The 26,288-nt window shown below is 43.1% G+C and overlaps 1 protein-coding gene across 2 annotated transcripts in view; it reads left to right on the forward strand.

Annotated features, from left to right (window-relative positions):
* The window catches only part of Elavl1 (ELAV like RNA binding protein 1), a 43,527-nt gene that overhangs the window by 13,860 nt on the left and 3,379 nt on the right, over window positions 1-26,288 (forward strand). The window contains exons 1-5 of one of the 2 annotated variants that reach the window (XM_026789185.1): window positions 1,663-1,750; window positions 1,955-2,142; window positions 11,432-11,535; window positions 16,664-16,817; window positions 21,937-22,162. In XM_026789185.1, coding sequence (XP_026644986.1) covers window positions 1,971-2,142; window positions 11,432-11,535; window positions 16,664-16,817; window positions 21,937-22,162 — 656 coding nt within the window. In that variant the 5' untranslated portion in view covers window positions 1,663-1,750; window positions 1,955-1,970. Of the gene's footprint in view, window positions 1-1,662; window positions 1,751-1,954; window positions 2,143-11,431; window positions 11,536-16,663; window positions 16,818-21,936; window positions 22,163-26,288 lie in introns of those variants that run through there. The other variant, XM_005366949.2, reaches the window with a different exon arrangement.

Raw genomic sequence — 26,288 nt, forward strand, 5'->3', positions numbered from 1 at the left:
TATTTATTATGAATTCAATATTCTGTCAGGCCAGAAGAGGGCACCAGACTCCATTACAGATGGTTGTGAGCCACCATGTGGTTGCTGGGAATTGAACGCAGGACCTTTGGAAGAGCAGGCAATGCTCTTAACCTCTGAGCCATCTCTCCAGCCCAAACTTGCACAGTTTTAAGTGAGTAACAAACACTGAGGAGTTTTTACTGTTTACATGGTTGAAAGTTAGGAGAGAACCTGAACATTTATAGGAACCAGGCCTCATTAATTCCCCTTTTCTAAGTGATTCAAAGAGTAAGAGAAAAATGTCTGTGCGAGAGTTGTGTTCAATTTTATGTAGACTCCGGCAAAGCCCTTTTTTTTCTTAAGGTGCTAGACATGGAACCTAGTGCCTCCTGTGTACTAGCTTTTCTTTGTTTTTATTTTCTCTTGAAAGAGAGGTCAGTATGGCACAGTCTTTTGCTGCCTGTTGATCAAGATGTAGAACTCTCAGCTCCTTCTGTAGTGTCATGTCTGCCTGCATGCTGTCATACTTCCCACCATGATGATAACATACTAAACCTCTGACCTGTATGTAAGCCAGTACAAATTAAACGAGTTGCCATGGTCATAGTGTCTCTTCAAAGCAATAGAAACCTTAACTAAGGCAATAGCTCATTTCTTTTTAGGTCATTATTGATAAAGCAGCTATTTGTAACCACAGTTGATCTCTTTGTATGGGTATAGGCCAACAACTTTTTCTCTGTTATCCACATCTTACAGTTGGATACTTTTGTTGCAGTTAATGTATGTATGTGTGGTGCACACGCATGTGTGCACATGCCTACTGCCCACAGAGGTTAAAAGAAGTCAGGTCTCCTGAATCCGGAGTTACAAATTATTGTGAGCTACCATGTGGGTGCTGGGAACCAAACTTGAATCCTGTTTAAGATAACAGAAAGTTATCAGTGCGTTTATTTGGGGATGTTCTATAGGGAACTCACCAAGGCCAGCTGGCCTGGGTCTGAAAAAGCATGGGATAAAACCGGACTTGCTGAACATAGTGGACAATGAGGTATGGGTATAGGTGGGTGGATATGGTGTGTGTTCGTATGGGTACTTGCTTATGTGTGTATGGGGTTACAAGTTTATGTGGAGGCAAGAGGTCAATAGTGAGTGAATTCTATCACATTGTATTAAAATGCCATGACCAGAGATGGCTTACAGAAGGAAGTTTATTTGAGCTTACAGTTCCAGAGAGAGACTCTAATGGTGAAGGAGATGTGGCAGCAGGCAGCCAGGAGTAGTAAGGTGTGAAATCACATCTCCATCGACACTCAGAAAGCACAGAGAACAAAGTGGATATGGGACAAGAGTAAATGCAAATGCAAAGCCTACCCCCAGCAGCTTCCTCTAGCAAAGCTTCACCTCCTAAAGGTTCCACACCTCCCCAAACAGTACCATATCTGGGAACCAAGTATTCAAATGCTTGAACATGTGAAAAATGTTTCTTGTTCTCATTCTCTGAGACCTGGGTGCTACTAAGAAGAGCTACTCTGTAAATGGCAGTACTATCAGTAAGACAGGAAAAGATCATTGTGGAACACATTGGCTGTGGTGAGGAGAGGTGTATGGTAGTGTCCACCACACACTTTTCACCTTATTTTTTGAGACAGGGTCTCTCACTGAACCTGAAGCTCATTGATTCAGCTAGGCTGGCCAAAGAGTTCCACGGGTCTCTCTGTCATGTTCCCAGCTCCCTAAACTGGGATTACAGGTATGTGCCAATTTATCCAACTTTTATATGGGTACCAGGGATATGAACAAGTCTCCATGTTTGTGCCAGTAGGCTCTTTACAAACTGAACCATCTCCCCAGTAGTTGACCTTTAATGCAGAAAGTGCAAATGTCATCATTTATCTTTGCCTTCACATACTCAGATAAACATTTAGAATTTACCTGATCCTATTTTTCTTTGCAGGTTTTTAAATAATACAATGTCTAATGGTTATGAAGACCACATGGCCGAAGACTGCAGGGATGATATTGGGAGAACGAATTTAATTGTCAACTACCTCCCTCAGAACATGACCCAGGAGGAATTACGGAGTCTATTCAGCAGCATTGGCGAGGTTGAATCTGCAAAACTTATTCGGGATAAAGTAGCAGGTAAAGAACCTGAGAGATTTCTGCAAGGGGTCATGGTTGCTGTCCAGTTAAGCGCTGGCTCCCCTTCTGCTAACTTTGTTAGTACAGAGTAACTAACTGCGGAGAGATGGTTCAGCAGTTAAGAGCACTTTCCACTCTTGCAGAAGGGCAGAGTTTGGTTCCTGCATCCCCTTCAGGAAGTTGTCTGCATTAGTAACTCCAACTCTAAGGGAGCTTATGCTCTCTGCTGACCTCCACAGACACACATTCATATGCACATAACACCACCACCACACCGTACACACAGATCCCATAATTAAAAATCAAGTACATCTTGATAAAATCTGAAAGTAAGTTTCCCCAGAAAGAGCTTGGGTATTTTGTGAGATGGAACATTCATGCCAGGTGTAGTGGTAAACACTTTTAATCCCAGTACTCAGAAGACAGAGACAGGTGGATCTCTGTGAGTTCCAGAACAATCTGTTTTATGTAGTGAATTCCAGGACAGCCAGTGCTAGGTAGAGAAAGCCTCACTTAACAACAAAATCCACATGTACAAAATAAGACATGAAAGGAAAAAAATGGGGCACAAGAAATGGAATGCTCTGAAAACTGTATGGCGCCAAATAATTCTGCACAGATTGATAACTTAGAGACCCTGTTGGCCCAAGCACTGGCAAGTCCGTTTCTGTGAATGCAAACCTTCATGCATAAATGAACCCTTCAGCTGGATCTCTGAGTTAGGAGCAAGATGCCTGAAAGCCTTGTATACTCTCTTAGTGTGACTCCAGACCTTTGGGTACCCATCTATTCAGTAGCCAGTGGTACTTGTAAGTCCTGATTATACCTACCTCATAGGTGTTTGAAAAAGGCCAGGTTCCTGTTACAGCCTCCTCAGGTTTGGCCTCATAGTTCTGAGAATATGGCTTCAGAAACTCAGTGCTGCAAAGTCCTGCTTCATTTCTTTCCCTTTTGGTTCTTAGGAGTCACTGCCCTTTTCCTCCTCCTTTCTGCCCTCCCTGCCCCCCTCCCCTTCTCTACTCTGCCTGACTGTGAAACAAGTAGTACTTTGAGGCATCCAGCTATTTAGTTTCTAGGTATCTGGATTCATCTTGGAAACTAATTTAAAAGATTTTTTTTAAACATACTCTTGTATTATGGAAAACTTAAGTATGTGTGAACAAAAAAATGTATATTACATCTGGTATATTCATTGTCTTGCTTCCTCAACCTTCAACATGTTTCCAGTAACCCAAATATACTGATCCCTGTATAACCCTGTACAGCCTGTCTGATCACTGTCCAGAGAAATCACTCATCAGATGAGGTTCTTAAACTAAAAGCCCCTTTCCCCTTTCAATCCCAAGTCTGGTTTACTGCCATCTAAAAAGAACTTTAGATAATACACAAATTGAATCCAGGCACTGGTGGTGCATTCCTTTTAATCTCAGCACTTAGAAGGCAGAGACAGGTGGATCTCTGTGAGTTTGAGGCCAGCTTGGTCTACACAACAAGTTCCAGGACAGCTAGGACTGTTAAACAGAGAAACCCTATCTCAAAAAAACATGCACACAACAACAACAACAAAAAAGCCAAACACAGATTGAATATTTTAGATTGTTCAGGACTTTATTCTGCATAAGAGTCATTCCCAAAGGGCTTTTGGATCCCTTTCTCTGGCTTGTGTTTTGCTGGAAGGGGTTCTCAACAGTATCGTCAGTTCTGGGCTTTGGAGTCTATTTAGCTCTTGGTTCTCATACCCTGATTTCTTTCTCTGGACTTCAGAGGAATGTGGGCTATATTTAGGAACACCTAGATTATGCAGGGTTAGTCCTGAAAGAACTAGTATTGGGGAATTGGAAACATTAGAGGCAGCGGAAGTGGAATTAAAAAGTGAGTTGGGTTCCCAAATATAAGGCTTCTCTCTGAACTGTAGGCAGTGTTGGGTGTTGTGGAGAAGGTACCTGTTTAGTTAGCTCAGCAACTTCTTAGCTAGCAGCCTTTCATTCCTATTCAATGAATGGCACATTTGAGACACTCGCTCTACCCTTATTTTACTCCTGCTGTCAAAACGTTTTTGCTTACTGATTCTGGGACTGTGGCCTTAAATTTTACTGTTCATCTGTTATTTAGTGACCTCACTCTGCCTAGTTCCATGTCTCCTTTTCCCCCAGCTGGAGCTGAGCCTGCCCACCCCAGCAAGAGAGTCCTTTATATCTCTAGCTAGGCCTGCTGCTAGGTCCAGTCCCAGACCTGCTGATTGGCATGGTGGATAGTCTCATCCTTCATAGCCTTTATGTGTGCTCTTTCTCCTCCAGCCCTCAACTGGTCCTCAGTTGGAGCAGATGGTCACCTACTATTTCCCTGTTTGCCTTTTACCCCGAGAGTCATCCTAGACTAGGACACAATTATCTGCTTTGTTGCTGTGACCTCTTCACTGGTCACCCAAGCCTTTCCTTCTTCCAGACTTCCTCAGTACAGCAAAGGGACTTCTTTAGTTTCCATGAGGCCCAATTACTCCCTTCCTCCTAAACTCTTCAGGTTCTGGTCTCTGTTGGTTTAAAAATACCTTCCCTGGCTCTAGCTAGTCATCATAAGGTCCTGGCTTGTGGGTTTTTATAGCAACCTATACTGCACTGAGGTAGACACTTTCAAATCTGATACATTCATTTTACAATTTTTTACTATGGGTCAACTAGGCACTAATGACAGCAGAAAAAGGGACAGGGTGACTAGGATGAAAAGAATGCTCACTTTGTTGACTAGGAAGCTTCTGGTGTTTCTGGCCAGCCAAGTATAGGTCCTTTTGTTGAAGACACTGTGTTTACTGTTGGTATTTCTATCAACAAACGCTACATGCAGGGTGTCATCACACCATCTATCTGATATCATAGTTTACCGTGCCACCTGTAGCTGTTTTGTATGACCCTTGAGGGATCAGAGTCAGCCCTCAACCCTCATGATTTCCTGTTTCTCTGTCATCTTGTTGCCATGTACTCAGGATTGAATCCATAGCCTTCATCATCTGCTTGTGCCCAACACCCACCTTCAGCCTGGACTGAGTTGCTTATTTCCACAACATGCCTAATCTGGCTCTCAGGACTGCTGAACAATGTTCCTTCTACAAGAATGCCTTTCTACACTTTGCCAACTTTTCCGTTAACATGATTCATCTTTGCTTTTCATTAAAAAAGAAAAAAAAAACTGACCAGATGTGATGGCACATACCTTGAATCTCAGCACTTTAGAGCCAGAATCAGGCTACATAGTAAGACCCTCTCTCAAAAACAAACAACAGCAACAACAAAAAGCAACAGAAACAATAGACATTACAAGTAGAAAATAAAACTCAAATTACACATAATTTGCCGTTAGATACATTTTCTTTCAAACCCTATTATATATCCACTATAAGTAATTGTGGTACTGTGAGCTATATAGCAAACTGTTCTTCCTATCTGGACATGTTCCATCCCTGCTGGACATCGTATTATCCCATCATCACAGTGGTTGTCTAGAATTTTGTATCCCATGTTTATAAGCTCCACAGAGATGACTACTTTGCATCACTCTGCTCACTTCCATAGAACCTTCCTGGAAGTAGTAAATCAGCAAATAAGAATGTTCCTTCTAAGAACCCCCATGGTTCCAATAGCCAACTGGCCCTCCCTTCCACCAATGTTTGCTTGCAATCAATGCCCTGGGCCCTGCAAGATTCCTCCTCTGCCAGCTGACCTGTATTTTAAGTGGAGCCCATTATCTCCACCTTCTTGCTGATCACCTTTCTATTTTCCGTAAAACGCCTTCCTTGTCCTTTGCCTCTTACCTTTCCTTTGGTTCCTTTACTATTTCTTTCTTAACTGCCAGGTTTCTTCTCTCTGTCACCCACACCCTGTGTCTCTCAGTGAAGTCTTCTCTGGAGTCCCTCTTTAAAGAAAGAGTTCACAGTGCCCACCTTGTCACACTGCACAGGAGTCCTCACCTTACTTGTGCATACCTTCAGCTCCCTGTTCCTAGAAGCACAAAAGACAAGGCGAGGCAAAAAGCTGAGGCATCATCTTTTCAGTTGTAACTCTTATCTGAACAGAGATCTATGTTTGGAAATGCAAGATACTGGCCCAAATGCTCCAGGGAGCATTTAATAAAGTGACATACATGGTGCTCCATGTGGGGGTTCCTCCAGTTAAGCAGACTCCCAATGTCTGTCTTCTGACCACCAATAGTGTCTGAGAACTTGGAGAAACGCAAACCACCAGACACACCAGATCAGCTATTCTGAAAACTATACTATCTGCATTTTAACTTTTTGGAGAGTGATACTAATACTGGATCAGTCAGAAAATAGATGGCAGAATTATGTTTCTGCAGTTAGAAGGGGAAGGGGGTACAACCAGCCTCTGGGACATTTCAGACTTTAGAGCCATGATTTGTTTATTCTCCATATCTCTTCCTTTCCTGTTCTCTTCCCCTCTTGCCTGTACTATTTATCCTATCTCCAGAGCTTTGGCCACCTGACCTTGACTCTAGGCTAGTCTTCCTACCCAAGTTCTCAGCAGCCTATCTAGAATCTTTGTTTGTCCCCACTACTGTTCCCAGTCCTCAGGCCTCTCTCAGACTGATGTTTCCTTTCTCTCTAAAAAAAAAAAAAAAAAAAAAAAGACAGAACCCTATAAGGCTCTTTGGTCCTTGTCAACAGAAGCAACAGGAATGAGACTTGCAGTGTCTTGAGTCCCAGGCTGAAGAAATAAGAGTCTAGGTGTTCCACTGCGATATACACAGTCATTTGGGGTCTACTGCCCTTGCCTCATCTTTAAGCCTCCTACCAGCTGTCTACTCAGCTGCCCATACTAAAGTTCTTCTACAATCTTACTACCCCTATGCCACAAATAGTGTATCAGAAGAGCTGATGGTAAAAGAGACAGGTGGTCCAGCCTCATGAGTATGGAAGAAACACAAGCAAGCCCAAAAGCAGTGGTGCCTACAAGAGAAAAAGAAGTGCTCCATTCCTGGGGTCACGGTATATCAGATGGGCTGTGTTGCTTGAGCATGGTAGGGGATTGGTAGAGATGCATTAAACGGTAGTTGCTTCGGGAGGTACAAATAGCCTAGCCACTCTGAAGAGATAGGTAGAGATGTGTAGCCCAGATATATTGCAGTTGAGACCTTTTATGTCCCCGATTTAGCCCTCTTGGTGGTATTCTATAGTATGACTACTAGATGATAGTTTTAGCCCTACAGCCCTGCCGTGCGGATGCTCACTTTGTCTAGAACTATAATGCCAAGTCTCTAGGAGTTCTTTGTTAGAAATGGGAAACAAACTAGAGATAGCTTTTTTTTAAAGTGCCTACTATGCAGGCTTAAGGACCTGAGTTGGGAAAAAGTCAGACTGTCCACATAAAAAGTCTCTGTAATCAAACTGGAAAGATGGCTCAGAGGTTAAGAGCACTTTCTGCTCTTCTAGAGGTCCTCAGTTCAATTCCCAAAAACCACATGGTGACTCACAACATGATGAGATCTGGTGTCCTCTTCTGGCATGCAGGCATATATGCAGGCAGAGCACTATAAATAAATGAATAAATGCATAATACATCTTTTTTTAAGTCTCTGAATCTCATTATTGGGACATGGAATGGGAGGGGGAGATAGGTGGATCACTGAAGCTCTTTGGCCAGCTGGTCTGCCTATCTAAATCAGTACACTCTAGCTGAAGTGAGAGAGATTGTCTCAAAGAATAAGATGTTGACCATTTCATTCTCTTATTCTCTGTGTGTCAACCAGTTATGGGTCTTTGCATTGATCATCATCTACTGCAAAAAAGCTTCTCTGATGAGGGTTGAGAGACATACTGATCTATGGGTAGAAAGATAGGAACTTAGGGAGCAGAGTTTAAGGGGGATTGTTTTTGTTTTCTTTTGTTTTAATTTTGATTACACTTTTTTCCCCTACTTCAACTCCTCCTAGGTCCTACCCATCCACCTAACTCCATGTTGTTTCTCTCTCTCTTCCTTTTTAAAAACAAAGAGAGAACAGACAAGCACAAAAGGCCCACAAAAAAATGGAAATCCAAATATACAGGCAAAAGATCAATATGACAAATGACCAAACAAGCGAAGAGACAAAAAGTTCATTTTGTGTTGGCCAACTAATCCTGAGCATGAGGCTGGCACGGAAGTGTTGTTAATACACCCAGTGAGACTCCATTAGAGAAAGCTAATTTTTTCCTTTGCAAGTATCAGTTACAGAAGTTTGTTTCTTAGGGGCGGGATCCCATGTACACTTCCCACTCTAAACACTGAGACACTCCTCCCCAAATCTGGCTTGAATCTGCACAGGCTCTGTGTGTGCTGCTATAGTCTCTGAGTTCATATGTTCATCAGTCCTGTTGTGTCTGGAGAACCCTGCTTCCTTGTAGTTTTCCATCCCCTTTGGCTCTTAATCTTTCCACCTCCTCTTCTGCAATTGCTTCCTAAGCCTCAAGGGAAGGAGTTTGGTGGAGACATCCCATCTAGGATTGAGTGCTCCAAAATCTCTCATTCTGTACATTGTCTATTTGTTGATCTGTTAGTTCGTTACTCCAAGAGGAAACTTCTCCGATGAAGTCTGAGTGAAGCACTGATCTCTGGATTTAACAGAATATCATTAGGAGTCATTGCATTGCAATGTTCCTTTAGCAGAACAATGGTATAGTTGGTTTTTCCTGGGCCCACGTCCTTTCCAGTGTTGGGTTCTTGGCAACTCAAGCAATATCAGGTATGGGTTCCATCTCATGGAGTGTATCTTAAATCCAGTCAAAGAGTTGTTGTTTACTCTGATATTTGTGCCACTATTGTACAGCATATCTCGCAGCAGGTCATCATTATAGATCACTGGGTTTACAACTAGATTGGTGATTAATTTTCTCCTGTTGTACAATGCAGAGTACCTTCCGGTACCATGAATACTAAGTCAATAGGGTTGAAGGTTCCAGGTAGGCACTAGCTCAACTTCTTGATGTTTGATGAGATAATATAAGGGTTATTTTACACAATAGGAAACAGTTTTTAAGATCTCTAAGACCTAGGGCATAGCTACAGGTTTGATGCCTGGTTAATGTTAGTAGGCTTGAGTTTTCAAGGATGTGAACAAAGTTTTAAATCAAACAGAAAGTGGTCTATTATATAGTGCTTGTGCTGCTGTTGCACAATTGTGACTTTGTGCACAAGACATACACAAGATCAAAGCAGTCTGAATCCCAGCATAGATGGGAGATAACAGGAGAGACTCATGAGGTTCTATCCCTAGCTAAGAAGGTCTTAGCAATTGATTATTGCTGGGGAAAGGAAAGTAAATTTCCTTGTGGGTACAGCTCCTGATGAGGGGCTACCTTGCTCCAATAAATGGCAACTTCATTTGTGCAGCATTAAGTGGACTTAGTGATTTGTGAGTTTTGTTTATTTGTTTTTAATTGAGCATATATAGATAGGAGGGAAAGGGGATGAGGAGGAATTGAAGGTGTGGGAATGAGTGGGAGGTGTCAACACATGTATGTTTATTTCGTGTGCATTTAGTGTGTTTTGGTTTTTGGGGTGTTTTGTTTTGCCTATCTATATTTATGTGAAGATGTTGAATCCCCTGGAACTGGAGTTGCAGACAGTTGTAAGCTGCCATGTAGGTACTGGGAATTGAACCCGAGTCTTCTAGAAAAGCATCCAGTGCAGCTGGTGCTCTTAACCACTGAGCCATCTCCAGCCTCATAAAATGAAATTTTAAATTTTAACTTTAAAAGGAAGAATGAGGGGGCTTATTGAAAACTAAGGACATGGGAATCAAGTATGAATATTTGGTTAAAATTGAACAAGTATTGGTTCACTTACTGTACAAAATATGCCATGGTAATGGAAGATATTTCTGCTAGAGAAGGCTAAGGGTGAGCTGGGAACTCTTACTTTGTTTAGTTTTTCTGTAAATTTAAAATTGGTTATTAAAAAATGCATTATCTGAGGAGGTTGGATTGGTAAGCTCAGCAGGTAAAAGTGCTTGCCACTAACCGTTACAGCCTGAGTTTTGTACCTGTGACCAACATGGTGGAAGGAAAAAACTGATTCTTGGAATGTGTTTATTTTCCAAATGTTTGCTGTGGCGTGGGTACACAGGAATACACATGTACACGAATACAGTAAAATAATTTTAAAAATTGAGTATTGGAAAGTGCCAATAAAACAAAAAATAGTAAGCACACTTTAAGTTCTCTACTTGGTTCAGGTCTTGTTATCAGCAAAGGGGGTGACTTCCTGGGTTCTGATTGCATCAGACTCACAACACAGAGATCTCGTCTCTGCATCCAATGGGCTTGTCATACAGCTGTTCTCTCAGGAACCAGAATAAAAAGTGCTTGCATGAACTAGCAATATGTGAGTCAAGTTCAACCCTCCCTCAGTAAGAGGTCTTAGGTAAGGCTCCTTCCTGACTATCACTCCAGTAGCTTCATCTTCCTGGGCCTCTCCTTACATGCTGTATTCATTCCTAGGTGGACAGGTAGGTGTTCCTAAATGTCCTAAATATTTTACAAAGAGGACATTGGGATCCTTTGCTGCTGCCTTAGTTGTCATTCCTCTCACCTCTCATTTCCAAATGTGTGCTGATTACATTGTTATAGTGGACTTTGCTGCCAGGAGAAGCTGAGGGAGTTTGGCCAGGGTTGTGAACCTTTGGCCAGGACCACTTGGCAGGCCTAGGATTCTCTCAGTTTAGTTTCTCCAGACTCAGGAAAGAAAGGGAACCAGTACTAGATGGTGCCAGAACCCAGAAGGCCTTTACGCTCCGGCAATTCAGGTTTCAGAGGATCAACAGGCTCTGGCCACTGGACATCATCACCTCCTCATGTCAGGCCCCATAATGCAGCCAGCACCTTTGGGACTCCTGGGCAGCCTTTTTCAGGATGCGGTCAGTAACACATTATTATTTCTTTTTTGAGAAACATTATATATCTGTTTTTATATGCTAATGTACTTATAACTCACATTAGGAAGTCAGAGAATATTTTGATTCAATTCTTCTACCGTGTGAGTTTTAGGGATTGGTCCCAAGTCATCAGACTGTTTACTGGCTGAGCCTTCTCACTGGCTCAGTTTTGAAGTACCTTTTAATTACAGGTTACCTTTGTTAATTGCAAAGATGACAAAGTTTGCCATCATCTCAACAGTAGTTCCCCAGAGTACCTCACTTGGAATTTTGCTGTGCTATGTTGTCTTCTCTTTTTCTGACCTTGCCCTTGTACCTCCCCTTCATTCTCATTGGCAGCTAGTTTACCAATGTCATGTTCTCTCCATAGGACACAGCTTGGGTTACGGCTTTGTGAACTATGTGACTGCAAAGGATGCAGAGAGAGCAATCAGCACGCTGAATGGCTTGAGACTGCAGTCCAAAACTATTAAGGTAAAGAGGTGTGGTCCCACCTCATCCATTCCTGTGCTGAACCGGAGTCATTCTGAGGCCTGGTGCTTCTAGAGCATCTTGGGGAGTCCATGTACACTTCAGTAACTATCCCAAAGTGACTGATAACCTCTTCAGTCTCGCTATGAAAAGTTGTAGGAAAGGAGTGTATACCAAGTCAGTCCTCACCCCCTGCCTATGGCATCCCTTAGGTCCCTTTTTAGGCAGATATGATGGCCTTCAGCCTAAATTATTCCTTTGTCATCCTTGAGACTGCACTGCCAGATTCATATAACAGCTCCTCAATGTTCTCTGGAGCCCTTTGTCTTCAGAGAATTCTTCTTTACCAAGCAAACCTTTCCTGAGCCGCCAGTCAGGGCTAGCTGTCAGGAATGAAGATCTGGGTGACTTCTATCTCCTGCCCTGCTGCCCTTGTGAGTTCAAGGGTGGTATGTCCATGCAGCATGATAAAGGCCATTATGGTTGTGGGTTCATCTCACGCACAGCATGATACCAACTGATGTCTCACAATTCTGTCTTAACAGCCACCCGTGGTCACCACAACCCCCACAAATTTAAGAGCACTCTTCCCAATAAGGCTCTCCTTTCATGGTAGATGCAATTCTGTCTTACCAACTACACCTGCAGTTCTAACCCAGTTGGCTGAAATTTTGGAGCCCCCTTGACCCCTTCAGATCCTAAGCCTCTAAAATGGTTCCCAGAATTTATAGTTCCTGTTCCGCTGTGCCTAAAGTCAGGACTTACTAAGCAGAGAGACACAGTACATAGGGCACTCATGTCCCTGCCCTAGAGTCAAGGAAAAGAACAATGTTTTAGCCATGAAAGGTATTCCATTATGCATCATGTCTTTTTTTTTTTTTTTTTTTTTTGGTTTTTCAAGACAGGGTTTCTCTGTAGCTTTGGAGACTGTCCTGGAACTCCCTTTGTAGACCAGGCTGGTCTCGAACTCACAGAGATCCTCCTGCCTCTGCCTCCCGAGTGCTGGGATTACAGGCGTGCGCCACCACCGCCCGGCCATGCATCATGTCTTAAGTTTCTTTCTTTCTTTTATTTTTTTAGATTGATTGATTTATTATGTATACAACATTCTGCCTCCGTGTATACCTGCATGCCAGAGGAAGGCACAAGATCTCATTACAGATGGTTGTGAGCCACCATGTGGTTGCTGGGAATTGAACTCAGGACCTCTGGAAGAGCAGCCAGTGCTCTTAACCACTGAGACATCCTTCCAGCCCCATGTCTTAAGTTTCTATGGAGGTCTTACTCTATATATGGGGCTGACTTAGTTTTTGTCATATAATATTATAAGCATCATTTATTCTCCCTCCACCTGCCCCAGCACACAAATGTGACATGATACTGTTTTGACTCAAAGTCCCAACCTTGTAGCCACTTACATGGTCTTTCTGATACCTTGGCCTTCATCTTGTCCATCTTTTAGCATAAATCCAGATGTAAGCCATAGACTTCTGAATAACAAACTATTTAAATAGTTGTAGAAATTTCTCAAGAGGAACCCAAGAAAAAGACCAGACCAATTGTTATACAAATAAAGATGAAGAACAAGACTCATTGTGTCATTGCCTGGTCTTCTGTGGCCTGTCCCAGATGGACATATGTCCATGATGCATATTAACACCAACCCAAGAGCCCATGTGACCACCCAGGTTGGACTGCGGGAGCCTGTACCAGTAGGCTCCTACCTGCCACTCAGGCTGTACCGTAGGAGATCCTCCAAGATTTCCACTGTTGATCTGGAGAAAAAGCCTTAACCAAGCCAGAATGGGGGATAAAAGTATTCCAGACTCAGGACCTATAGATGTTAGGTATGTCATTCATAGATGGGGCACCAAGCAAGAGCAGCTGTACTGGAAGAAAACCAGAAGCCAGACATACTCTGTCCCTAAAGCTAAAAACGTTATATCTGAACAGCCTCAGATAACAGCTCTTTATGGCTAAATTGTCTCTTGTGTCCTACTTGGTCCTGATGTTGTACTCTGGTTGTAGAGGTCAGAGTGACGGGTTCTGTTTCTCTATGCCTAACCACCTTTTCTCTGTGACAGTCTGGCAACTCTAGTGAAGAAACAGACTGATCAGGCTTGGGTGCAGCTCTACAGGCCTGCCAGCGGTGTGTGAGTCATACAACTCACACTTAACAGGATGATCGAAGGCCAGATTCTTCCACATGGTATCTCAGGGTCTTTACCACAGCCCCATAGAGTATGAGAAGCTGGCTTTTTCCTTTCCAGCCTCCCCCCCCCCCCCCAATAAGTGAAATGGTTTTCTTAGGATGTGGCAGAGAGAGAGGAGGGATGAAGGCCAAGGCTTGAAATTGGATGCTCTGGCACCTGGCATTTAACACTAGTTTAGCACCTTCTCAGCACTTGGTGGAAGATAAATGCCTGAAACTTAAGTTACAGCACAGAGCTCTGAGGAAATGGAACATTCATTTTGGTCACCCATTGTGTTATTTTGTGTTTTTGTTTTTTAGGTTTTTTTGAGTCAGGATTTCACTATATAACCAGTACTGACCTTGAACTTGTTATCCCCAGCCCCCATCTCTGGAGCACTGTGATTCATTATGTGTGTTCTTATCACCAGTGAATGTGATTGAGTCATTCAGTGGGTGTTTATTGAATGCCACTATTGCCCCTGACTGTTGTAGGTGCTGAAGGAGAAATGGTGATCATCTAAGTTTTACTCTCATGGAGTTAATTTGATAAAATCACAGTTTGTGTGAGTCTGTGGTAAATGTAGTACATATAGTATAGGGACAAAGGGAGCTGTGCATTAAGTAGATAACAGTTCTGTGGCAACCACTTGCTCAGGTGAGTTTTAAGTTTGCTTATATAGTACCCCAGACCAGATACCCTAAGTAGCAGAAACTGGTTCACTGCTCTGAAGTCTTAGAACAAGGTTAGTGGAGTTGGATTTTTTTCTAGGGGCTCTAGAAAGGATCTTTCATAAGCTTCTGTAAATTCTAACAGTTGTTGGCAATCCATGATATTCCTTGGGTTATAAAAGCATTCCCTTGCTCACTACTTTCATCTCTACATGACATTGTGCCTTTGTGGATGTGCCTGGGTCCAGGTTTTCCTTTTTTTTTTTTTTTTTTTTTTTTTTTTTTTTTTTGGTTTTTCGAGACAGGGTTTCTCCGTAGCTTTTTTGGTTCCTGTCCTGGAACTAGCTCTTGTAGACCAGGCTGGCCTCGAACTCACAGAGATCCGCCTGCCTCTGCCTCCCTAGTGCTGGGATTAACGGCACGCGCCACCACTGCCCAGCCCAGATGTTCCCTTTTTATAAGGACAATTATATCAGACTAGGGTTTCAGCCTCCCATGTGTGACTTGTCTTAACTAAGTTTGTGTGCAAACCAGGTCACATTCTATGATCCTGAGGATTAGGGATTAAACATGTGAATCTAAAAAAATATATATGCAAAAATATATGTATGTATGTATGTATTTCACCCACAGATTTCTCAAGATGAGGACAGGAAAGCACTGGATTGACACTAAAGAAAAAGTGTTGCTGAGAACTTAGAGGGTCTTTGTGGTGTCCATATACTCAAAGGGGACATGTGCTCATAGCAGTGCCAGATGCCCTAGTGCTGCTCCATTTGACTCAGTTTTGACTTTGAACTTTACAGTGCCTAAAAAGGACAAATAGTTCTTGTGGTTATGTCTGACATTAGCATTGAAGTTTTCCTTAGCATTTGGCTCTGAAAAGTACAGATAGTGCTCGTCTTGAACTCAGCCCTACTGGTGGCACTCAGTCACAATTTCAGAATGCCTGTATCTCTGTGTTCTTCATCAGAAGCTGAGAAAATGATCCTGTATGCAGCCTAAGCAAGGTAGACTGGTCCTAGATGGCAACTCCCTGCTGATCTAGCCTAATCCTGGGAAAGCCTAGAAGAGCTGGCAGCCCTGGTAGTGGGGAAGCTGGGCAGCAGTCTCTGAGAAAATAAAGTTGTGTACAGTGTATGTGTGGGACTTCTAGCATCCAAACACCGAGAAGGAGTCTCCCCCAGAGACCATCTCACACACCACAGCCGATGCAAAAGCATGAGGATTTTATTAATTCTGTCATGACAGGGTCCCTCAGCATTCGGGAAGCCGAGAGACCTCGAATAGCGGGTACAGTCTACTTTTAAAGGGGTCACAGAAGCAAGGGGGGTTGTTCTTTGACTTTTCTGATTGGCTTATTCGAAAGGGCTATTACCAATAATTGGCTGGAGAGCTGTTGTCAGATCAGATGAGGTAAGAGGTCATTTTGACCCCGTTTCCCAGGGGACCGAATCAAAACATACGTATATGGGTAATTGTTCGGGAACTGAGTACGTGCAAGTGTAGCTGTTAGGTCCTTGGTTCCCAGGGGAGGAGGGGAAGCACTATGGCACAGAGGCTGAGAGGATTCAGAATTGTCAGAAATGGCTTCAGGATTGTCTTAAAGTCTTACAACACAACTCTGTACCCAGCTTCCTGACTCAGCTTTAGGTCCCATTCTGCCCTTTATTGGCAGAAAAGCCTCCTGCTAACCATACTGTCTCACTGAAGATCAAGGCTGCCCCTGGTCTTTGAGGTCTCTACTATCTCTAGTGCCTCTACCAGGGAAAAAGCCCAAAACCTGTGGGTGCTTGCCTTTAGGGTTCCTTTTCTTTCTCCTAGCACAAGCATCAGCACCAAGCATTCAAATGCTGATCACTGGGCCTCCCTCAGCACAGCATTCTTATATAGGCTTTTGTAGTGCCTTCCTTGTTGGCTAGGGTTGATACAGCCTTTCCAAGAGGGTCTCAGCTTTTGTCTGCCATACCACAAGTTTCGTGAAGGTGGGGTCGTAGATCCTGTTTTCAGCAGATAACATGAACTTGAATCCCAACTGCTGTGGGCCTATGGTCTCTTTTTCTTTGTGTAATAGGAATAATGTTCTGCTTGTTAGAGATGCTGTGGACCAGCTATAAGGTGTCTGAGCTCCCTGCTGGCCTGTAGTGATATTGTCCTGTGTGCAATGACATGCCACAGCATTGGCTTTGCATAACACCAAATTTTGGTTCCTTCCTATGGTACTTTGGCCACATGCCAGCCCTAATTCTGACTTGTTTTGTTTTTAAGGTGTCCTATGCCCGCCCAAGCTCAGAGGTCATCAAAGATGCCAACTTGTACATCAGCGGGCTCCCGAGGACCATGACTCAGAAGGATGTGGAGGACATGTTCTCTCGGTTTGGGCGAATCATCAACTCCAGGGTCCTTGTGGATCAGACCACAGGTACAGACAGGAGCTAGGATAGGCAGCAAAGGCTTCTCTCTGAGTGTAGAACTAGGTGTTCTAGGTAAGATAGAAAGATATTATTAGTTAGCCTCCAAAAGGGGGCAAATTGGACATTAGTTTTCATTTGATTTGGCTAGGGGAGTGAGCCAGCATTCAAAGAGTCCTGGGGGACAGGGCTAATGGTGCATGCCTTTAATCCCAGCACTGGAGAAACAAAAGCAGGTAGATCTGAGTTTGGGATCTGCCTGGTTTATATAGCAAGTGTCAAGCCAGCCATGGTGACATAGTGAAACCCTCTCTCAGAAAAAATGAAAAAGAAATAAAAGGAAGAAGCCACTTGCATTAGGCTAGCATTTGTAGGAGAAATATCAAAATTCTGGCTTCTTCTCTCTACCCCAGATAGCTTTCGTTGCCCTGGGAATAGTTGGAAAGGTTGCTGTTCACCTGTCACCTGCAGTTCTTACTACAAATACATGGTGTCAGTGTCTCCTCTTAGAGTCCCAAGACCTCACCTTGTAGTGAGCTGCAGCCAACACCACTGGCTGTTTCAGGTGGACTTCCTCAGTCTTTATGATTGTGATGCCCTTTCCAGAGAAAGCAGTAAATTCTTGTCTCTCATCCTGACCTCTTGGCAGGTCCCTCCCAGACCATATCTTGGACCCCAAACTGTGTGTGGAGAAACTGGACATAAAAATGCTGAGCACTACCACATACGCTCATGCTGCGTCCCAACCCAACCAAAACATTACCAATCCAACGATAAGTACAGCTCCAGCTGGGGGCATCATTACCCATTATCTCCGCAATATGAATGGGAATTTGCAGGCACCAGAAAGGAGGAGTCTGTTCCGAGACTGAGCAAGACCTGTGTGGATTTGCTTGTTTGTTTTCTTGCTTTCTCCCCTTCACATTCTCCATAGACTTTGTGCCCTGTGCCTTGGCTTTGGGTGGCTCAGTCGTTTGAGCAACTTGTGGCACTCTTTATGACTGCACAGGGTTGATGTTTCACTTTGTCTCAAGCTCAGACTCACTGCAGACTTCCCAGGAACATGCACAGGAGCTCTGAGTATGATCTATAGCCTGGTATAAACAACTACTCTGAGCAGTCTATGGCAGAAAGGCCTAGTTTCCCTCACACAGGTTTGCTCTTTTCTCTGGGTGATCAGCAAACTAAGTATTTAGCAGGAAATCCCACCCCCAGTTTGCACTGAACATTGTCAGTAGTTCCTGAAGTACCTGTTGAGAGAAGCAGTGAGCCACTGGCCAGTGGGTGACCAAGCCAACACAGGTTCCTCTCCCTGAGCCTCCTCCCTAGATCGCATATGGCTCCTATATCAGTCATGACCCAGCATTGCTGGGTGTGGGAAACTGGAACAGAACCCCATCCCCAAGAACATACCACTTTTCCTAGAGGCTCCGCCTCTGCTTCTTTGGCATAGTTGGCCCCACCATGCAGAAAGTGTCACCTCTATAGTCAGCTCCCTCATCTGTTTGTAGGGACTTTGTCTCTTTCCTTTGTCCAAGAGATATACCACAATATCACCCCCTCTCCCTAATTAGCCATGAACTCAGGATGATTTCACACTTTACTCTTGGCCTGCACTTTGTTTCTCTGCCACTTTAGCAAAGGACACTACAATCTAAGCAAGAATGTGGCGGGACTCCCCTCCCTTCGCTAGCCCTCCTTCCACAGATGAAGCCATGTAAAAAGATAATGACTTGCTCTTCAGGGCTTCTGCTGCAAAGAGAGGCTACTCTTGCTAAGACTGTATGAGGCTCAACATTCCCAGGGAAGAGAAGGGTATGGAAAGGGAAGACTTGTGTTATGTTCTGTGGATGAAAAGCACTTAAAGTTCAGAAAAGCAAGGGTGGGACTATGGTCCAATGGTAGTCTGCATACCATGATTAAGGTCCCAGGTCTCATTCCCAGTACTGGGGGGAAAAAATAAAGTACTTAACAGAATAGCATTTGGGGCTGACGTGGTGACTAAGTAGTTGAGGGTACCTGCCCACAAGTCTGAAAAATAAATTCAATCCATGGGCTCTATGTGGTGGAAGAAGAAAACCAGCTTCCTTACATTATCCTCTGACTTAATTTGACTTATGACTTCAAAGGGTTAGAACTCATGATGGCAGAGGGAAGGAATAGTGGGAGCTTAGATTGTGATCCATAGCCACAAGGCAAAGAGCCTTCTACCAGTGACACCCCTCCTAATCCTTCCCAGATAGTTTAAACAACTAGGGACTAAGTATTCAAATATATGAACCTGCGGAGGCATTCTCATTCAAACCACCACAATTATTTTTAAATACATTTTTATTTTATGTGTATGAGTGTTGTCTACTTGAATGTGTATGCATACAGTGTGCATACAATGTTTAAAACAACAACAATGTTTAAAATAACAACAGCACACAAAAAAACCAAAGATGGTGGCACAAATTTTTAATCCCAACACTGTGGAAGCCGAGGCAAATGGGTCTCAGTGAGTTTGAAGCCATTCAGGGCTGCGTGGTAGGACCCTCCTTGCCTTTAAAAAGAAGAAAAACTGGATCTTCTTTTAAGAATCTTCATGTAGAAGACAGTGGTAGCTCACACCTTTAGTCTCAGAGGGAAGCAGATCTCTGTAAGTTTGTGGCCAGCCTGGTCTACAGAGCAAGTTCCAGGACAGCCAGGGCTGTTACACAGAGAAACTAAAAGAAGAGTCTTCATGTAGGGCTGGAGAGATGGCTTAATTGTTAAAGAGTAGTTGCTACTCATCCAAAGAACCAATTTCAATTCCCAGCATCCACACGGCAATTCATAGCTGCCATTTTCAGGATATTGGATATCTTCATTTGACCTCCACAGGCACCGAGCACGCAGTGATACACATACATGTACATAGGCAAAGCATTCACATATATAAAGTAAAATAAATAAATCTTTTAAAAAATATTTGCAGAGCCGGGCGATGGTGGCGCACGCCTTTAATCCCAGCACTTGGGAGGCAGAGGCAGGCGGATCTCTGAGTTCGAGACCAGCCAGGTCTACAGAGCTAGTTCCAGGATAGGCTCCAAAGCCACAGAGAAACCCTGTCTCGAAAAACCAAAAAAAAAAAAAATTTACATCCATAGTCATTAGAACTAGTTTTTTTTTATTTTTGTTTTTTTTTTTATTCATAATTGTGAATGTGATTAGTTCACACATCTGGAAGTTGTGCCAGTTCTTGATTTCTATTGTTAACCCTGAAAACATTAGCAAAAAGAAAGCCCAATTCAGGAAACTTTCTAAAGAAGAGTCACGGTAAGAGCCAGTGGAGATGGAAGACACCAAGGAAGCATTGCTTTCCAGACACGCAGGACTTAGGCACATAGGAACTCAGAGATAGTAGCAGCTTGCACAGATCCAATCTGGCTGATGTCGGAACTGAGAGAGAGAAGTGGACATTATCTCCCATCCCTAACCAAGCAGTCATCTCACTAAGGAAAAATTAGTTTTCTCTAATGGAGTCTCATTGTATAAACCACAGCTAAGGGCAGTCCCTATGCCTCACAGTAGACAGCCAACTGAAAACTAACTCAGTGATATTTTTGAAACTTTTGTCTCATAATACTTGTTCTTTTCCTGTTGGTTTGTTTGTTTTTATTTCCCTGTTTGTTTTCTAAAATGAGAGAAAGCAAGCATGAATTTACAAGTGGGAATAAGGGGAGCAGGGAGGGAAAACCATAATAAAACTAATTGTGTGAAAAAAAAATCTGTTTTTATTTAAAAATAAAGCCCAAATCACAGTCATCTTTAGCAGTATGAATTCATCAGACATGAATTTTTTTACCTTCTTCATAAGATATTATCCCCTTTTTCTTTCAGATAGTTTTTATTTAAAAGCAATTGCATAAAACTAAAGAAGCCATTCTTGGACACAGGCTTTTCCTCAGCTTGGTCACAGGTCTAAGAAATAGAATGACAGTCATTCTAAAGGTGACCTTGTACCAACCCACCACAACTTTGAATCATACTGGCCTGAAGTTAGGTCAGGGTTCAGCTTTCCAGGATCAGCCAAGCTGTCAATTTTGCTGTGTAAGAGTAATACAGAAAACACCTGCTGACAAAGATTGGTCTTCAGGTATTCTTTCAGGTATTGAGCAATGAGCTCAAATATCAGAATCAGAGCATGGCATATTGCTAGGTCTGAAATCACTAAATCAGTGTGTGCTATGCATTTTAAGTAGGGGTTACGTTTTGTTGGGGTTTGCAATGTTACCTTTGAACCCAGAAGAAAGAATCCATAAGATCCCTGGCTGCTGTGCACATGAATTATATGGCATTTTGGGTTCTTCTAAGAAGTGATTAGGGGAAGTACCAAGATAGGGGAAGAGACTTGAGAACATCTGACAGCATGCTCACTTCACAGGTCACCAAAGACTCTAGGCCATCATTGTTACTCGTTAACTGTGCTCTAAGGGCCTTTGCCTAAACCAGGAATAAAGTGCCATTAGTAGAGTGCCTGACATGCAGAAGGATCTGAGTTCAGTCCTTAGCACACATATGCTAGGTGTAGTGACACATACTTGAAATTGAAGCACTTGAGAGATAGAAACAATATTAGTAGGAGTTCAAGATCATAGGCAACATGTGAGTTTGAGGCCAGCCTTATCTCAAACTAAAAAATGTCTGCCTAGAAAAGGATCACCCTCATCCAGGTTAGCCTTAGTTGGTCATGTGAATGAGAATATTTAGTTAGATTGGAGTAGCCTTTTCTTCTAGACCACATTCAGAAATCCAGTTCAAAGATGTCACTAAGATGGGCAGGCACCTTAATACTTTCTTAACAAACTCTTCAGTGTTTGCAGCCATCACCCATTTCTGAATGTACTTCAGAGCAGTTTACCCCTTTGCTCCTCCCAGGGAATCATTGCTTCAGCTAGAAAGAGTCTGAAATCTTAATCTTTGATTAGTCATTGTTTTCTTTATTCATTTGTTTGCATATTTGGAGTTGTTTTCAGTTTATTTCATTACGTAGATGCCTAGTTTGAATGAACCACAGCCTATAGACTTGACTTTTGCTTCTCAGTTTTATTTTTCTGTCCTTAAGGTTTTTCCCCCTAACTCCATTTTTGTTGGTTTGTTAAAAAGGTTTATCCAGAGGGGTTGCGTTTATCCGGTTTGACAAACGGTCGGAAGCAGAAGAGGCAATTACCAGTTTCAATGGTCATAAACCCCCAGGTTCCTCCGAGCCCATCACAGTGAAGTTTGCAGCCAATCCCAACCAGAACAAAAACATGGCTCTCCTCTCGCAGCTGTACCACTCGCCTGCTAGGCGGTTTGGAGGCCCTGTGCACCACCAGGCGCAAAGATTCAGGTGGGTCCAGAGGTTGACATCCTGGTAGGCTATTCATAGCCCTGTGTTGAGAGGACTTCTCAGAGAACGCTAGACTTATCCTACCAGTCATATTTTTCTAGCTTTGTCCTCACCTCTATTAGAAGTGTGTCTGCACTAGGCATGGTGACTCACCTGCAGTTCCATCACTGGAGAGACATAGGCAGAAGAATCAAGAATTAAAGACCACTTGGACTACAAAGCAAAACTATTTTCAAAGGAAAGGAAAATATTGCAATGGACCCTTAATATCAGTGGTCAGAGAGTGGGTTCCAAGTCCTCTGTAGGCACCAAGTGCAAGGTTGCTCAGCTCTCTTAAGATCTTTGCACATCACCTACCATGTCCTCCTATAGACTGGATAACTCTTAATACCTAGTTCAGTCTAAGTACTGTGAAAGTAGTTTCTGTGATGTGTTAACTGTGGGATAATGGCAAGTCTGTACCCAGACAATATGGATTCTTTTTTTCCCAGGTATATCCAGACTATAGTGAGTCATGTCCACAGATAGCCCATGGCTGCAGGGGGCCAACTGTACATCCACTGAGGCATTGTCTGTCATCGGAGTTGAAAAGGTGGCACCAACTCCACTGGCTTCTGGTAGTGCTCCAGGACTTGGTTCCTGTAATATGAAGTCATATTACTGGAATAGTTCAGTAGGAATTGCAATCCTTCGATCCTTAGTGTGCCTTTTTTTTCTTTTTCTTTTCTTTCTTTTTTTTTTTTTTTTTTTTTTTTAAATCTTGGACCTGGAGAGATGGCTCACCAGTTAGGAACACTGCTACTCTTCTAGAAGATGTGGGTTCAGTTCCCAGCACACAGGTGTTGTATCACTCCAGTACCAGGGAATACAATCCCTTCTTTTGGTCTGTGGGGATACCAGGCACACACATAGTGTGTAGACATACATGCAGGCAAAACACACACACATATAAAAATAGATAAATGCATATATTTTAAAACTATGTTTAAAAAAAAACCTGTGTCTGTGAGAAAAGATGGCAGTCAACATGTACTTAGGCAAGACCTATTTATAAGTTTCATACATTTGATCACTGACTTTAAGGCAAGCCTTTATTGTGCGACTTCCTTGTCCATTTTTTCTTTCCTTTTTAGACAGGGTTTAACATAGGCCAAGATGGCCTAGAACTCACCATGTAGCTAATGGATAAGAATGGCCTAGAGCCAGGCCTGGTGGAGCATGCCATTAATTCCAAGCACTCTCTGAGTTGAAGGCTAGCCTGATCTATTTAGTGAGTTCAATAACTGCAATAGCTACACAGAGAAACTTGGGGGCCGGAGGAGAGAAAAAGAATAGCCTTAAACTTCTGATCCTTCTGCCTCCACCTCTTGAATTCTGGCAAATGAATCTGCTGCTGCTGCATCCTGTTTGTGATGTGCTGCCGTACTATATTGAAGCTGTTTGGTCATATTTATAGCTGAGTGTTAGGTGTCTGCTGCTTAAATTTAGGCCCTGACCTAAAGAAAGGCTGCTTTCCTCAATTCTTTTGTCGTCTACTAAAATATTGTCAGTTGCCAGACTCAGCTAGAACAAAACCAGCTTAGAATCAGTTCAGAGTGTTAATACTGCGTTAGGAGCAATGAAAAAGATCAAATTTAGGTGCCATTTTCTTCATTTTTGTCAGGGTGTCAAAAGCTTGACTTAGGTGGATAAAGTTGTGTTTTGTTTTGTTTTGTTTTTTCTGCTTCACTCTATAGATTTCTCATCTTTGTTTTAAGCATTGGGGCTGAGTAGATCCTGCTCTTTCTACAGAAGCTGTCTTGGAGAAGATTATTTTCATAGTATAGCCATGTAGAGTCCTCAGCTGGCTCTGGTTCCAAAGCTGACCTGCCTCTACCTCCTGGTTTAAAAGCAGGCTGGGGAGGCATGTGGAAAGAATCAGGCCATTTCAGGAATCTAAAGCCAGTGGAGCGGTTCCAACTAAGTAATCAGACAGTAACATGAAGAGCTACTCAGGGACGAGACCAGAGGATGCTAGAGGAACAGGGTTTGGATGGGACAGAGATAAGGAAAGGAAGACAGGCCCAGGTGGACAGAGAGCAGGCAAACAGGACAGGATTCTTTGTCCATCAGAGACGATGAGGGTAATCTCCTTAAGAAATGAGAATGAGGAAGATGGGTATTTGTGTCCAAAAGCTCTCAGCTAGAGATGCATATCTGAAATCCCAGGACTGGGAATGCTGAGGCAGGAGAATCTTAACACAGTAAACTAGTCCCCTAGGTGTTTTCAGTTATCATTTTTTGGGGTTCATTAGAGGACTGGTTCTAGGACACCACCTCACATCCCTATCTCACATTTCAGAATCATCCAACTTATAAAATAGAGCGGTGTTTGCAATGATCCCATACACATCTTCTCTCCAGCTCATGTGCAGATCTCCACATGATTTATACCTGACACTCTGTGATTACCATGGAAACAGTATAGTATAGTATACTATACTGTATAGTGTGGGCAGTAGTGACCCAAAAATCTGTCCGTGGTTAAAACAGGTAGAAAATTGTGGGGAGTTTTGCAAAGGATCCCTCCTCCCCCAATTATCTTTTTTTTTTTAAGATTTATTTATTTATTATGTATACAACATTCTGCCTTGATATATGCCCGCACGCCAGAGGAGGGCGCCAGATCTCAGTACTGATGGTTGTGGGCCACCATGTGGTTGCTGGAAATTGAACTCAGGACCTCTGGAAGAGCAGTCAGTGCTCTCTTAACCTCTGAGCCATCTCTGTAGCCCAAGGACCTCTCAAGTCTTTTTTGTTTGTTTGTTTGTTTGTTTTGTTTGTCGAGACAGAGTTTCTCTGTAGCTTTGGTGCCTGTCCCAGAACTAGCTCTTGTAGACCAGGTTGGCCTCGAACTCACAGAGATCTGCCTCCCTCTGCCTCCCGAGTGCTGGGATTAAAGGCGTGTGCCACCACCGCCCGGCTCCAATTATCTTTTTTGATTCAGAATTGGTTGAGTTGCAGATGTGAATGCTAAAGACATCATTTGATTGGAAGAATGCTTACCCAGTATGTATGAAGCCCTGGGTTCCATTCCTGGCACCACATAAACTAGGTGTTTTAGTACAAACCTGTCATTCTAGCACTTGGAAGGTGGAGACAAAAGGATCTGCAGTTCAGGATTATCCTTAGTTACCTAGGGAGTCAGAGGCCAGCTTGGGCTACATTAGCTTGGGGCGGGGGCCCCTATGTTTGCTGGCATGTACTTAGTTCCAGTACTCAGGAAACAGAACAGATAGCTTTCTGTGAGTTCGAACCAGGCCTATTCTACATAGTGGTGAGTTCCGGGCCATCTAAATCTACATATAGTGAGACCCTGTCTCAAAATTAACAAGTTGGGCAGTAGTGGCCTATGCCTTTAATCCCAGCACTCTGGAGACAGAAGCAGGCAGATCTCTTTTAAGTTTGAGGCCAGCCTGATCTATAAGATCTAGTTTCCAGGACAGGCTCCAAAGCTACAGAAAAACCCTGTCTTAAAAAACAAAAAAAAAAAACAAAATTAACAACAAAATGAAATGCATATGGAGAACCTATAGATATAAAAGGCCCACTGTAGTTGCCACATGAAAATCTAGGTGACTTGGAACCACAGTCAGTGCAATTTTCTAGTTCTCATTGAAAGCCAACTCAACTTAGTGTGTTAGAGGCACCTGGGTACCATCCTACCACCCACATCAACAATACCATAGTCTAGGCCGGGCGATGGTGGCGCATGCCTTTAATCCCAGCACTCGGAAGGCAGAGTCAGGTGGATCTCTGTGAGTTCGAGACCAGCCTGGTCTACAAGAGCTAGTTCCAGGCCAGGCTCCAAAGCCACAGAGAAACCCTGTCTCGAAAAACCAAAACAAAACAAAAAACAATACCATAGTCTTTCTGCATTAAGACTGCCTCTGAACCACAGAAGGCCATCTGACCACTGCAACATTCTACTGCTGGCTATTGAAACCAGTTCTCACAGTTTTTAAAGCCAAAACAAATACTGTATTTTGGTTCTTTCTCACCACATTAAAACTAGCCCTGAAGCCTTCTTTTATCACATGGGGTCCCACAGCCCAGAGTCTGGTATCATTTTGGAGCAGGTGATGAT

This window comes from Microtus ochrogaster, unplaced genomic scaffold (assembly GCF_000317375.1).
Source record: "Microtus ochrogaster isolate Prairie Vole_2 unplaced genomic scaffold, MicOch1.0 UNK15, whole genome shotgun sequence".
NCBI lineage: Eukaryota > Metazoa > Chordata > Mammalia > Rodentia > Cricetidae > Microtus > Microtus ochrogaster.